Below are 15,713 nucleotides of genomic sequence, written 5' to 3' on the forward strand. Positions count from 1 at the left end.
GTTTGTGGCAGTGCTTGCCAAAGACAGGATGTAAAGATGGTTAAGCCCTAATTAGAGGTTTTAAGGCATCCATGTCAAATTTTAAAAGCTTCGTAACAGAAAAGATTTTTGAGAAGAGGTCAAAATGTTGAGGGCAGCAGCCATATATACAGGGTTTTGTAAAAGTTTTCATTCCCCTCGTCTTTTTTTTAATTATTATTATTACAACCACAAACTTCAATGTTTTGTGAGATGAAACCAACGTGAATCACTTTATGATTGTGAGGTTTGTTTTCATTATTTTTTTGGTACATATTCAACAGAACACTGGTGAACAAACAGCATCAGGGAGAGCAAGGAACACAGCAGACATGCCAAGGATAAAGGTGTGGAGACGTTTAATGCAGGGTTAGTTTATAAAACAGTTCGATCAGCTTTGAACATTTCATGGACCAACGTTCAATTCATCATCTGGACATGGGAGGGAAACGCACAATTGGTGCTAAAAAAAAAAAAACTAACAAAAAAACTTGACTATCCACCAAAATCCAGTACTCCAGTGTCGGTGCTCTTTCCAGATATTTTTGAAAAGCATTTATTGTCTTCCTTCCGTTTCCCAGTTATGCGCCGCTCTGAGTTGGTCCGTCACACGATACCGTTTTAAAACACACTAAGGTTTGTGGCTGCAATGTGTCGAGTTGTGAAGTTCAAGAAGTGCAAATTTTGCAAACCTTTTTTTTTATCCTTTCAATACGCAGACCGAGGGGGTACGGAACATTTTAGCTTCATGTCATATCTCCTTTTGTTTTTCTTTTTTGCAATTGAGTGAATCGAATTGCTTCTATGGGTAACAAGCAATTCAATGAAGTTCATCCAACTTTATTAAGTTTAACCAATTCAATATATTCTAATCATCCAACTAAATTTGTTAACTTTTTTTAAACAAATTTATTAAGTATGTTTAAGATCCATCCATCCATCCATCCATCCATGATAACAGATTTAAGTCAGTCTTACTCAAATCATTTAGTTTACTTCAAAAAATGGTAAATGGACTGAACTTACACAGCACTTTTCCAGTCACTTTGACTACTCAAAGCACCTCACATTAGAGTCACATTCACACACCAATATCCATATTGATACATGGCAGGAGGAAGCTGGAATTGAACCTAGAACCTTCCGATCACAAGTCGACTACTCTACCCACAGAGCCACAGTCGCACACCAGGGGATCTGACCCTGGTAAGCTTGAGTCATGGTCAGACGTGGGATACAAATATGGTATTGAACTTAATTATTTCAAGTAAAGTCAAAGTAAAAAGATCCTTTAAGGAAAAGATTTGTAACTTTTAAATTAGAGTATATTTAGAGGACACTGTAAAAAAAGTTTTTCAAAATATTTAGTTTGGAACTATTTAAAAGTTTGAGTTGACTTTCTGTAGATTTAAGACAAAGAGGTTTTAAATGTTTATTAGAAGAAAATAAATGATTTGAGTAAGAGTGACTTAAATCTGTTATCTTAAACATACTTAATAAATTTGTTAAATAAAATTAACAAATTGAGTTGAATGATTAGAATATATTGAATTGGTTGAACCTTAATAAATTAAGTTGGATAAACTTAATTGAATTGCTTGTTACCTATGGAAGCAATTCAATTAAGTTGGTTCAACTATTTAGTATAATTTTTGAGTTAAATGAACACAAAAAAGTAAGTTGGCATAGCAAAAGAAATAAGTTAAATTAATGTAAATAACTCCATAACATGAACTTCAGCCCAAAAAACACTTTTTAGAGTGTATGACGTAATATCAAACATTGTATTAAAATCATGAGGTGACATGAGAGACGCGATCCCTCGGATAAACAGTGTTAGTTGGTGGCAGTCCGAAACATTCATTTTTACAAAGTTCAGCGGTTCACACGCACAAGAGTAACAAACAGCTATGATCTGGATTAGTGAGAGGATAAAAAGAAATCACAATCTTCAGTCTGAGAGACGGAGTGATTATTAACATGAAACCAAACTACAAACAGTCGTCCTTCTGTTGTAGATCTACTTTCATTTTCACCCTTTAATCATTTGCGTATTTTCACATATATATTATTCATTTCTCTACCTATATTTACACATCTCACCTACACGACCAATGTATATTTGACTTTTTTTTTTTGCCCAAGATAAAAATAAAAAACCCATCTTACTAGCTTCAGAGCTTTCAAAGTGCAAGACTGTGAAGGGAGTGATGGTGGGGGTGGGGGGGATGAATGAGTGAATCACTCAACGAATGCCGTCGTATCACTGTAACATCATGTATTCACACACCGAACCATGCTGACACAATACTTTTCACACATATTAAACTCTTCAAAACGTTTTCCCAGCATAACAACAGGAACGAAGCCCCACCATGTTCAGCCAAGCTAAGTGAGTCATTCTTCAGACGGCAATATGGCGCAGTTTTGTTATGTCGCATCAAAGTCAAACCACGACTAGCATCATCTTAACCTGATTGCCTCTAGACCCAGTTTTGCGCCGCCCCCCGCTTCCACAGTGAATCTGGCCAAACGTCACTGTCTGAACGCAGCCCTGAACGGCGGCCAAGTCTGTACTCACTGCCTGGCAACGCCGGAGCGCTCGGACGTTTCCTGCCCTCTAAAACTCAGTTATACCTCACTGTGAAGCAGGAGGAGGGAAAGGACTCGCTGCCAAAAGCAATGGGGCCGGCAATTAAATGCTTAGTTGGGTGTAAACAGTGTAATGAAGTTCTGAGTAAAAAAAAAAAAGAAGTAATTAAGAAGAAATCAATGTTATGAAGAATATGTATAGCCTATATAAAAATAAAATCTAACAGATCGATCATTTTAATTAATCAGTCAATCTCCTAAAATGAACCACACAGAGCCTTCCAAAAGTATTCACACCACTTGAACGGTTTCACATTGTTAGATTACAAGCCCAAAAGTATAAACTGGGATTAAACAAACCAACACAAAGTAGTGTGTAAGGAAAACGATGCATAGTTTTCAGTTAAAAAAAACAACCCAAAAACCTAAATAGTGTGGCGTTCTTTTGAATGCAGCCCGACTTTCGCAATCTTAGCCACTTAGTCTCTCCCAAACAGCTCAAGCTCAGTCCGGGTTGGACGGAGAGGATTTAGGTAACGGACGTTGACAGGAAGATGTTCTGAGCTAAAATCGTTCCATCGCGTCTGCGGTTTGCCGGACGGTTGACCCCTGCCACGGTCTTAAGGCGTTTGCAGCCTCCTAACAGGTTTCCTTCCAGGTCTGATCCATATTTATTTTCCCTCCACCTGGAAAACTTTGTCTCTGCTGAAAGAAAGTCAATGCTCAAGTAGTATGAATACTTTTGCAAAACCCTGTATGGGTGTCATTTTATTTATTTTTTGCTATTACAGTTAGAGAATAAAAAAAAAACAAAAAAAAAAACTACAGTTCCAAAGGGAACTTTATGGCTTTCTTGTCAGGAGTTTTCTGATGCGGGCAGTTGTGATGGGCAGATGGAAATGGCGCCGTATGAGGCGTCCCTTTTTACCGACGATGCGCCCCTAGCGAACATGGTGTGCAACGGAACGACACATTTGGGTCACAGGTGTCACACGCTTCAATCCTCAGGCTCGACATCAGACACACAAATGGCAGTTCTACTTACTGAACACATACACATACACGCACACACACGCACACACACACACGCAATTATTTCACAGCTCGCCTGGAGCTAAAATCTTTTCCACACTTAACACAAACATCACAATCTACATTCTCAATGCATGCAGTGTCGTGTTTACTCGGACTTTGTTACAAGGTGCCAGGTGTGTTTTTAGTTTTTTTTTTTTTTTTTTGAAGATATTTTGCGTTTAATTCAGGCTTATTAAATTGTTAAATAGTTGAACTCTTTGATAACACTAAAAACTTTAAGGTGACATCATTTCTGAGTGAAATCCGACTCATTTTGTTGTTTCTTGTTTCATCTCCGCTTCTGCTGACTGATGTCTGCCGACGCCAGAAGTGTGTGGCTAACAGTAGCAGCTGAAGCAGGGGGGGGGAGCTACCCCAGGTGGCTCTTAATAATGTATACAGTGCAGTTGTGTGTTAGTGAATATTTACATGGGCAGAAATTAACGACTACGGGAAGAGAGAGAGACGGGAGCTTGGCACACTGATACAGACCCAGGAAGGTCTGTACAACCAAGTGGAAATTAACATGTGGGAGAGATTGTATTTCTGTCTTCATCCTCTGCCGCCTCCTCCTCCTCCTCCTCTTTCTTCTCACTGTGTGGGGGAACAGTCGTCCAGATCCAGCAGCTCCCTGACCAGTCTCTCTCCAAACTGCGCTCGGCTGTAGCGCTTGACGGCGTAGGCGTCGGACATCTTGTAAAGGATGTACGCGTTATTGATGGCGATGCTGATGCTCAACCAGAACACCTGCTGCCAAGTCTTGTTGGGCTTATGGAAGATAAAATATCTATAAGACAGAGAGAAAGAAACAAACCAAAAAAAAAAAAAGAAGACGTGTGAGACCTGTGGTGCTCATGCAGTTTCACTTGTTGACCCCCTTTCAGGCCGGCTTATGTGGGAAATAAAATGTGCTCAAGTGTTTATAGTTTGTAAGGCGATGTTGGAGTGTTATTTTCCTATTGCATTATGTCTTCCTACACCACTGAAATGAAGGATGGATACAAAATAACATGTTAGGGGTAGAACAGATGAATAAACTATTTATATATATAAAAAAAGCTGTTTATTATTGTGAAAAACTAAAAACAGTGCAGCAGCCTTTTTACTGAACTAGCTCTATTTTTCACTCGGTTCTTAGTGGTCGTCATAACCCGGGCTTTTATGTTTAACTTTAGATCCTAAAATGATTTTCTGTTCAACAAGAAGTTTGTTATGATAGAAATGAGACGTATCTCTCAAAGTAAAACATTGTAAATCGAGAATAATTTATGAAAATTTAATTATCATCTTTCTCAATAATCAATGGAAACATTTTTATTAAAGCAACCCCCCCCCAAAAAAAACCAAAAACCTTATATAATAGCTGGCCAGCTTTCAGCATGTTTCTCCTGATATTTTGACCATTCATCTTTAGCAATGAGCTCAAAGTCTTTGCTCAAAGCAATCTTCTGCTCCCTCGTCTGATTCTCAATGATGTTCAAGTAAGGGGTATTTCAGAAAATTCCAGTCAGTAGAAACAATATTGCTTTAAATTTCAACCTGCCAAGTGTAGGCATAGCTTGCTAGCTAGTTTCATCTAGCCAGTACTGAGAACCTGGAGAGAACAAGCGAGCCCCATGCAGAGGCACCGTCAGGTCTGCACATACTTGCTGTACTTGTCGTCGTATTTGCAGATGTAGCTGAGATGTGCCGCAAAGGCTTCGACGGCAAGGGGACACGGGATTTCTCCGCTTTTCCTCTTAATAATCACTCCTGCCAAAAAAAAAAAAAGCACACACAAGAAATAGCTGAGATGCTGTTTAGCATAGAGAACAAACAGGAGAAAGAAATAAATCCATGTAAACATACCTGCCACCATTTATGCATTATTTTGTGGCACATTTTCATTTTTGCTCAATTTCGGAAATTAAAACTTGATACTGTTACCACAAATATCAATCGACCGCGGTGTTGATGCTTCAAACGAAATGAAAGGATAAGAGGCTATTTTGTTATTAATTCCAGATTACGAACCATTCCCACACAGACTCCCACACACACGCACACACACACACACACACGCACACACACACACACACACACACAAACACAGGCCAAAGAAAATCAATACTAGATAGTAACCGTTTAACTGATCTGCTTCCTCACTTCCACACTCCTCTAGCACAGAGCATGAACATGGCTGGATTTAAAACTTAACAAAGTGGATTAGACAGTATGAGGGTGTTTATGCAACACCATGATCCTCTCGGCTCCTAAAAAAGGATTATTGTGGATTAAAAGCTCTCATTGTATCTCAATGTCAGGAATGCTTGATAAAAGTGGGGGAATCTACCGATGGCAAACTCGCATCGCAGAACAATGTTGAGTTTTATTTCACCTAATCAGAAGACGGTTTTCCTTTCATGCAGCAAAGCAGATTGTGTGTTAGAAACAGACATTTCAACCTAAAGCTGTTTAAACAGGACACATTGAAGAGGATCTTATTTCCTCATTCACCTTCTTTAGTTGGTGAGTAGGCATTGGTTATGAACCTGAAGTGTCCCTTATTGTACCAGCTGATCAGAGACATGGTGCCCTTCATCATCACGCGTGACTGGCCGCGCTGCGCCGGCGTGGAGCTGCAGACCAGCATGCTTTGGGGCAGACCTGTGCAGTCACTCTTCCTGGTGCTCAGCAAGCCACAGCAGTAGATATCTGAACAGAGAAGAGAGAAACGTATACAAGCAGTTTGGTTTTTTTTGTTTTTTTTTCCACGTTTATGTTTCAAAAGAGAACATTAAAATGACTCACGGAGGGCGACACCCTCTTTGGATTTTTATGCTTAAAAACCAAAAATCTTCCCCTTCCGTTTACAACAACCTGTGATGGTTTGCAATATTTAATCTTAAGAAAATGCACAGATTGTTTTGGTAGCAGAGTGACAGAGTGTATAAAAGTCCAAGAGTGTGTGTGAGGAGTTTTTCAAGGCTGGCTTCTTGGGTTGGATTTGGCGGAAATATAAAATTGACGAACGACTAAATGACTAATTTACGAGCCATGAAAAGAGCTTTCATTCCGTCTTCCCGTTTAGTTTGGGAACTAGAAACCTGCAGGACCGTTTTGGCTGTTTGACCTCTTTCATCAGTGCGTACAATTGACTCTCTTTGCCTCTTCCTCGGATGAGAAAGAGGCAAAACAGACATGTGGACGGCCACCGCTGATGCGTCAACGGTTCACAAAGCGGCTTCCGTCTCCGCTCACGAGTGTGCACGACTGCTGCAGAATAACGCGGAGCAATTAGGTCCGCTAATTAAACACGCAAGATAAAACTGAGAGACGAAATTGTTGGACAATGTGTGTTCAGTCAGCTATTTATCGTGGGGACGGGGGGGGAATGTTTTCAGCTGCTACTAATTGTGATAACACAATGCTGATCATATCTGGGGTCTTTTAGTCGTCCTGGTGGAGGGACACTCAGGCTGAGTTTTGCTTAGCATAACAGAGTGAATGTACTGTCACTTCACTTTCTCTGGATTTTGTTTAGAATAAAGAAGCGCCACCAGGCTCTTTATTCTAACGTTTTGGTTCTGTCCCGTTCTTAAAAATGCTAATTAACCTCGGTCAAGCGGCACGTCTTCTGCTTTGTTCTAAAAAGACGCCACTAGCCAGAAAACAAGAGCTTAAAGAACTAACTAGGAGCAGAGCTATTTTATTTATTAGTAAAACTGAAATCTATACTCTGATTGGTTTCTCTTGGATTAAGTGAAAAGTCCTAATTAAACCCATTTTCATTAGCGGGACGACGTCTGACTGCAGAGAGGCGCCAGTTACTCTTGATAAATTAATTAGACCCTGACTAATCAGACCAATTTTCCCTTGATCGGCTCCGATCTGTGCTGGAGCACAAACTCTCGGTTCATTTATTCAACGGAGCAACGATTTGTCCTGTGATGTAAATCTTCAGAGGTGGAAGCGAGGCTGAGCAGTCTTTGGTTTTAATGTATAAATGGAGAAAATCCCGGACTTCCTTAATTTTCGGTTGAACTCCAAACGGCCTAGACCAAGGAAACCGCAGAACATTGTTTTCACTTTCATGTTTTAAAGTCCCCCAAGAAAAAGACAACGTTTTATTGGAGATCCGGTCAACAAGGCATCCCTGTTTACGAGGGGATCAGTGAGAGAGTGAGTCGTTTTGAACTGCTGTTTCTCTCTTGGTAAATTTTTTTTTTTTGTGGTCTTCAAAGCGAAGATTTGGAATCGGGGTAAGGGTGAAGGAATAAACTATAGGTTTAGTTTGCTAACATAATTTTGGGTTTAAAAGGTCACTCCAGTCAAAAAATGGTGATGTTCAATGGGTAAAGGCTGAAATCTAATGAGAATCCAAGCTACGGTCTTTTATGTTGCGTGGTTTTATCCTACATTAGTCCTGCCTATTCTGTTTCAGCCTGAGGGCTGTGCCATCAACCCCGCTTTAAAACGGAACAAACAAATCAAATTTGTACAAAGGCAAAAGTGGAATAAAACAACGAGTGAGATTACAATCTGCCCTCCGAAGCCAGAGAAGAGAAAGCTGTCTGCTTGGTTACCCTGCTTGCTGAATTCAGAGAAGAGGCCGAGGCTCGTGATGGACGGCCCCGTGAAGATGACGGCGTTCTTGCCGGAGATGTTCTGGCAGAGCTGCTTGGCCACGAGGCTGTGGAGCTGCGGCTTGTTCTTCAAGGTGGCCAGTCCGTCTGCGCCCTGTCCCTCCTTCAGATGGACGGAGATCTGCACGGTGGGCGGAAACCAGACGGAACATCAGGTACAGAGCGGCCAAACGCTGAGCTGGTTTCAGCGAAATTCCCATATTGTCGATTGTTCGTGGAAAGCCTTTTGCAAACGGGGCATTAAATCTGTACATCTTAGAAATATAAACTCAGAATTATTAGCAAACAGTTGAATTTTTCCATTCTGCACCGAGTCAAATGGCATTAGTCTGATTATTCCAGATCTACATTAGCTATGAAGCCATTAAGCTGAGTGGAGAGATTCTCTAATTCTGTGAGGGGCTTGGATATTATTTTGTAGCGCCACAGACGAATGATTCACATTTTTTCTTTCCTTTTTTTGTTCTCCTGTCCCTGATTTAGATGAAGAATACATCAGTGGAGAATCAAGTTGGTGTGCAGCAAACTGGTAAAGGAGGAGCTGCTGCCAAATGGCTGCAGTCGGTGTGAATGCTAATGTTTCTTCTCTGAAATGGACGAGTTAATGGAACGTGGCTTTAGGGTATGAAGCACAGTGCATTAAAGGTACTTTTATTTGAATAAAAGCACAAGAAATCTATGAATAAATAATTTATGTTGTTTAACAACTGCTTTCATGTAAGGGAAAAACGATAAATGTTAAAAACAAATGGCTTAATTTCAGCGTATCAATGCTTCTCTTTAAACTAAAGCAACTCTGGCTTGTTTTCCGGGCTAACTAACGAAACACATGTTGTGTTTATAGATAAAATGCTAAATTTGATCTGTTTACGTGTTCCTTGTAGTAAATTTACAATGTCGTATTTTTGTACCTCTCTAATCGCTCCAGAAGTTTCGTTGTATTTGTTGGTCAGGTAATTCTCAAATTAAAAAGTGCTTAAAATTATGAGTCCACAGCTAAAACATCCCAACATGCATGGCTTCACTGCACCTTTCAAGGTGGAAGTATCAGGTTATTGTCTTGGAGACGTGACATCAGACTCTTCCTTCTTTCTGAGGGCGTTTCCGTCTCATAGATGATGAGCCTCGCTCTCGTGTTTCATATCTTTGTTTGAAGATGGTCTGTGTGCTTACAGTGCAGAAACTCTTTACTTTTTGCTGACTTTAATAAGAATCTCTCGATATTGTTTTTTACATATTGAGTTGAAGTTCTAAATTGAACTACTTTTCATTAGATTTGGGTTTTTTAAAGACAGATTATGTCGATAGTGTTATATAAAGCAGGGTTTTTCACAGCTAGTCAAAAAAGGTTTTATGAACGGATAAAATGACAGTGACTCTTGATCAGATGGATGGGGCCTAGTAAAGGCGACGGACCTCCATTTTTGAGTCAGATGCCAGTAAGGTGGAGGAGTCCTTATTTCTCCTTACTAAGAGGAGTCGGTTGGACCTTTTGTGTCAAAAATAAACTCTGAAACCGACTGGCACTTTTTAGAAGACACTAGAAGTCTTCATCTTTCAAAAAGAGCAAAGAAAAAGATTCATCCAAGTTCCCCTCTGCGTTTCTAACCAGCGAAGGTGTTAAAGATGAAAAAAACTTGTGATATAAATCTTCTTCATCACTTTACCTGAACCCAGCTGGTGAGAAGTTCTTAAACACAGATTCATTTTGATGTCCGAAATGTTTACTGGAAGGTTTTGCGTTATTTTTGCATAATTCTCACATGAAGAGATGAAAATAAAAGAAAAGTAAGATGGGGGGAAATGTGTGTTTTTCATTTAGTTTGGTAATAATTTTTCCCAGAAGTTGTGCATGTCTACATGTCGCCCTACGAAAGCCAAAACCTAACTTTCACTTTTTCACACAGTCACCGGCAAAGGTTTGACGTTTTGGGTTAACTGAGAGCGCTGTAGTTGGTAATTAATAAAAATAATCCTAAAAAAAAAAAATAAAAAATAGAAAAGAGACTTTTCTAAGAAAATAAAAAAATAATTGTGCACACAGCACAGCTTTCGGGAGGGTTGGACCGATCTGACAGTTCTGGTCCTCAGAGGATCCGCGGTGTTACATAAGAGACGAGCGTAGGAGCGGAGGGTTGCGTCGAGGGCAACGCCGTCAGTCGGCACAGCAGCTCTATCTGTGATTGTAATCTGAAGCCAGAAAATACTCCACTCCGCGGCATCAAAAAGGAAACTAACAACCAGCGTTTTAGCCCAGGAGCCATCTCTCACGCTCACATCCAGTTTTCAAAGCGAATTTTGCTGCTTGTGAACATCATTCCCCACAAAATGAAAAAAATGTATTAAAGCTGTTTTCCTCTGTCCGCCTCACACAAGCAACGGGTCGAGACAGAGATCCGAGGCGGGCCCGGATCAAAGCCGCTCACGTCTTCATTAAAAGCCTTTCAGATTTCGGCCTGAGTGGAAACTTCGCTCCCTTATTCATGAAGTCGTTTTTTGCCATCATGTTTCAAAGCGTAAAATTAAAATGGACCCACATCCTTCCTTTGCTTCTTTCGAAACGTGCCGCAGGTTTTTTATTTATTTTGCCCTCATCCGGCGCCTCTACCTGACAGATGAATCCGGTGGAGGTGCACTGCCGGACCCAGAGGCTGAACTTCCTCTTCTTCCTCTTCCTCAGATCTCTTTCCGTGCAGGTGGTGATAAACACGGGGTCCTCGTCTATCAGTGGCTCATGAAGAACCTGGAAGAGGACAGAGGATTCAGTAAACGTTAGCTCATGTCAAAACATTTCCATGAAACTAAAACCAATGTCATTACTCAGGCTGGAAGGAAAAAAAAATGTCTTCAATCTGTAGAAAGTAAAAATGATTATTTATTTTTAAATTACATCTTTAATCTTTGGTGTTGTGGACTGTGATATAGAGCTGATCTTAAATAACTCGCATGCAAAAAAAACAAAAAAAAAACCCCACAGACACCAAAACCTCCAGGATAATAACATTTCACAAATCAGAAGTCAAACTGAGCACTGTGCTGTTTTTAAAACCCCAAGTAGAGCGATGCTAATGTTATGAAACACTGCGTCAAATCTAGAGAGTCTTAAAAAGCATGAAATTTTTATCATGGAGACGTGTTAAAGACGCCGTAGCACAGAAGGTGCTACTGGAGTAACAGGCTGGCTGTCAGTGTGGAAAACTAGACAGAGAGTACAGCCTTTTGAAGAGTAGTTTGTGTTTGAGTGGGATAATGATAAAAAAAAAATGTTTTCAGCAGAAAAAAAAAAAGAAAAAAACACCTTCTGGTTCGCAACTTTTGCTTTTTAATCGCCACTGAGACTTTTTTCCCCTCCTGTTTAGATGCATTAGATAATGTAGAAATTTGTGAAATTGCCAAACCTCACGACACTGAATATAGCAGCTGATAAGCATTGACTTTATTGTTGGTCGAAAAGCTCAAGTTAAACTTTGCATCTGACTTTTTGCGATACATTTTACAAAACAAAACTGGTTAGCTGTCGAATGACAATCTTTCCTGATTAACTTAAATAATTTTAGACAGGACTAATTCACAGCAATGTAATCTCATGTGAGCCCTTCACAAGACAAACAGATATCTACCTATATGCAATAATATAATATGAATCCAGTCATTTATATTGTGTTGGATTCAGTTAGATATAATCGCCATGTTTTTGGACCGTAAGAGGAAGCCGGAGCACCCCGACAGAAACCGTGCACACAAAGAGAATATGCTAAACGGCAGAAATTTAGGTTTAATGTTAGTTTAAAAAAAAGGTGTCTTTTTATAAGGTGTGTGTAAATGTATGTTTCCTGCTGTTTCTCTGTTGTCTTTTCTGCATGCTGAATCTAACCAACGCTGAAGGGAGCTGTGGCTGTAAGTTCAGTTCTGCTCTGCCGTCAAACAGGACATTTCCCAGTCAAATATAAGTTTATCGTTTCATGAAAAAATAATGAAGCTTTCTAGCCTCTCGCTGAATGACTTCATCCAAACCTCAGATCTCCCCGTGGGCTTAGAGTCCAACCCGTAATGACCCAAGGCTTTGTTTCAAACAAACAAGTCCTTAGTTAAATCTTTACTGCTCAGCCTCTGAAGAAACTACATCAAAAACAACAACAAAAAAATTACTTACTGTCGGTGAGAATAAATATAAGGAAACAACGTTGTGTTTCTCTTTTTCTAAATCCCCTCAAAACATCAGTGTCAGGATATGACACTGATATGATCCAGTGTCATATCAGACACTGGATCCCTGAGGAGACCATGAGTGTGGAGAGGTTTGAACTACGTAACAACAAAATGAAAACAGGACGATACAATTACTAAGAAAAGTCTGTTTCTCCATTAAATGAGTAAACTATTGTTTGACAAAGCAACAGTTTCACTCTGTGCTTCTCTCGGTGTCTGCACCCACTCTGTCCCTGGCACAGTCAACTATCAGATAAAATAAATTGTCCTGGATACACACACACACACACACACACACGCACACATACACACACTCCGTGGCAGCCATCCTGCCCTCATTATTTCAATTTTGTCAATTTTAGATGCAAGCAGATTGAGATGATTTAGCGTAAAAAATAAAAAAAAAGACAACTCGGGTCTATTTGACAATCCAATAACTCCACAATATTTAAACTGTTTCCTTTAAATTTGCAGAGATGAATTAGATTTGGGTGTGACACGACAGAGGTTACGAGATTCCCAAATGTATTTCTGGAATAGTAGGGATCATCTTTCATCAGTTGCGCTGATCCGAGAGGCACTTAAGCTGCTCAAACTAAAAGCAAATGAATCAGCTAGTTTCCACTACTTCCATTACTTTTTTTTTGATGCAGGCATGAAAATTGATGCTCTTGAAATATGATTATTTATCCCAAGAGACCCTTCATGAGCAAATACTGAATATGAAGTACAGTGTTTTGGTTATTAGCAATGGAGAAAGTGGAGCTAAATCAATGCTTTTATAAAAGAAACAAAACTACTTGTGATCCCTTCATGCAACCACTTGGAACGTACTGTACACACATAGCAAATTTGGAAGTGTTCCATCAATTCCTACAGAGTTAAATGTTACACTTTTAAGGTGTCTATATAGGTCCACACTGGATGGTGTAGAAGTTACACTTTTGAATGTGTTATTTCTGATAGAGTTGATTCAACACTCACAGTAGTTGAACTCAAATGAACTTCCGTGTTATTTTACCCAAAAACTAGTGTATATTGTCAAAAGTTACACTATAAATGTGTTAATCTAACACAGAACACTGTAAAGAATAGAACAACATAGAAATCTGAGTTTTAAAATTCTACTGGCAGAGTGTGCTGTGGTGGCACAGGGGTTAAGCACTGCCCACATATGAAGGCTCTAGTGGGTTTGCTTCCTGGTCTTCCCATTACCCACTTTTTTGTCAATTCACTCTGGGAATCAAACCTGCAACCACCGGCATGAGGACTAAGGCCTCAGTACATGGGTTGTGCTTTGCCCCTTGTGCCACCACAGCACCCAATCCAGCTAGTTTGATATTTGTTGCCAAGTGACTAATGATGACGTTGGTGACAAGCTTTACCCAGAATGCACCTGGAGAAAATAAGGACGATTAATTTGTGGTTTTGTGTGTCATAAAGTCAAATATAAGAGTGAAAATAAAGCCAGTCATGTGGCACAACATTTTATTCAATATTTTACACCCACTATGTCACTAAAATCAGTCAGTCCAGTAAAGTTTTTAGCAACCATGAGTCAACAATGGAGCACCCCATCTAAATCAACACCAGACTGAGTGTTCTGGTCCAACTCTTTGGAACACTTAGGGAACCTAACACTCACCAACACTCATGTTGAAATAACAATGTATTCTTAACCTTCCACACTTTCACTGGAAATCTGACACTTCCGAATCTGTTGTGTAAGATCTTTTTCTTTAATTTCTTTATATCAAATGCACTTATATGCTGAATTGCAATTCAGCAATGCTGAATTGCAAACATATATATATATATATATATATATATATATATATATATATATATATATATATATATATATGCATTCATTCTAAAATGAAAATACAAAGTGCAGTATTTGCTAACTAATACACTTCTGGAAGCTGTTGGTTGTACTCGATTTTTATTTTATTCATTTTATTTTATTTCTCAAAACATGGGGGGTTTGAGATATTTGTGCCACACCTTATAGCTTCATTTGTTAAACGTGTCTCCTTTCGGTTTACCCTGCTAATAGCAACAGAAACAAGGATAGCAATATTGCTATTTATGCATTTGTACTCAAACTTGCTAAACTATCCAAAAAGTCCATAAGCTTCATACAGTAGTGTGTCCTTTTTCCTTAAGAAGTGACTGCCATACAATGCTTTCAAACTTAAAACTATAAAACAAGACTTTATGGTAAAGAACTGTTTGACCTTATCTGGGTTTTGAAAAATGAAAACATTAATCCAGAGCCTTTCATTCAATGATTTGTCTCAGATGTCATCAGTGCTGCAAACTGTGCACAGGGTGTGAAAGGGCAACCTCAGTCTGAGGTTACATGACCACATCTGCAAATGCTGTGCAAAATAAATCTCTACTGCACACTGCCGACACTAGTAAGGTTCTGGTTGTTTTTTTCTAAAGTTGATCTATTTGTTTTTGGGTCAGAGCTATGCATTTATCGGGTAAAAATCTGAAACTCTTATCCTTTATTGTGATGCTGCGTGAAAAATAAGAGGACTTCTTCGACACAGTTCTCACTGCGACAGTAGCTGCCTGAATAAAAAAAAAACAAACCCTAAACTTTCTTTTAACAGTACATGTAAGAAATGACAATTCATATTTATATTCCAATTCAAAAATACTATATTGATTCCAAAGGGAAAATCAGTGTTGTTGTAATTTATATCAATGTGAAATTCAAATAATTTTGCATGTGCAGGTTTTAACTGAAACACATGAGTTGCTTTTGAAGGCCAGGCTTTTTGCCAGAAAGTGCAACCTCTGCTGTTTCATACCAAAGAAAAAACATTACCGTCAAATATTACCAGGAATATACCAACAGCCTCAAAAAGGTTTGACATTTCCACTTGAAGCAAAAGAAGTGCTTTCATGTCACACATCACAAAAGCAGGCCACATCTGCAAAAATCTGAATTTGATGGTGGATTTCTGATATTTGGTTCTCTGAAGATTTGACCCAGCCAACAGCTTTAAGAAATATACCTAACAGCAATTATTGATTATTTACATTAAAAGCAGACTGTGTGAAGCAGGGTTTTACTATTATCTACTATATAAGACAAAATGAGACAATGCTGACATTTTAAGTTGTCTTTAGTGTCTTATATAAGCGATTAGCATGAGTGTTAGCGACCGTCTACAACCA

General features: G+C 39.2%; 1 protein-coding gene across 1 annotated transcript in view; it reads right to left on the bottom strand.

Annotated features, from left to right (window-relative positions):
• Nucleotides 1-360: 360 nt before the first annotated feature.
• The window catches only part of pgbd5 (piggyBac transposable element derived 5), a 34,035-nt gene continuing 18,682 nt past the window's right edge, over nt 361-15,713 (bottom strand). The window contains exons 3-7 of the mRNA XM_008429276.3: nt 10,918-11,052; nt 8,250-8,430; nt 6,181-6,378; nt 5,331-5,436; nt 361-4,471 (exon numbers count right to left, since the gene is read on the bottom strand). Of these exons, the coding sequence (XP_008427498.1) occupies nt 4,276-4,471; nt 5,331-5,436; nt 6,181-6,378; nt 8,250-8,430; nt 10,918-11,052 (816 nt within the window). The 3' untranslated portion in view covers nt 361-4,275. The remainder of the gene's footprint in view (nt 4,472-5,330; nt 5,437-6,180; nt 6,379-8,249; nt 8,431-10,917; nt 11,053-15,713) is intronic.

The sequence above is a fragment of the Poecilia reticulata genome, chromosome 15 (genome assembly GCF_904066995.2).
Source record: "Poecilia reticulata chromosome 15, P_reticulata-male-v2, whole genome shotgun sequence".
Lineage (NCBI taxonomy): Eukaryota > Metazoa > Chordata > Actinopteri > Cyprinodontiformes > Poeciliidae > Poecilia > Poecilia reticulata.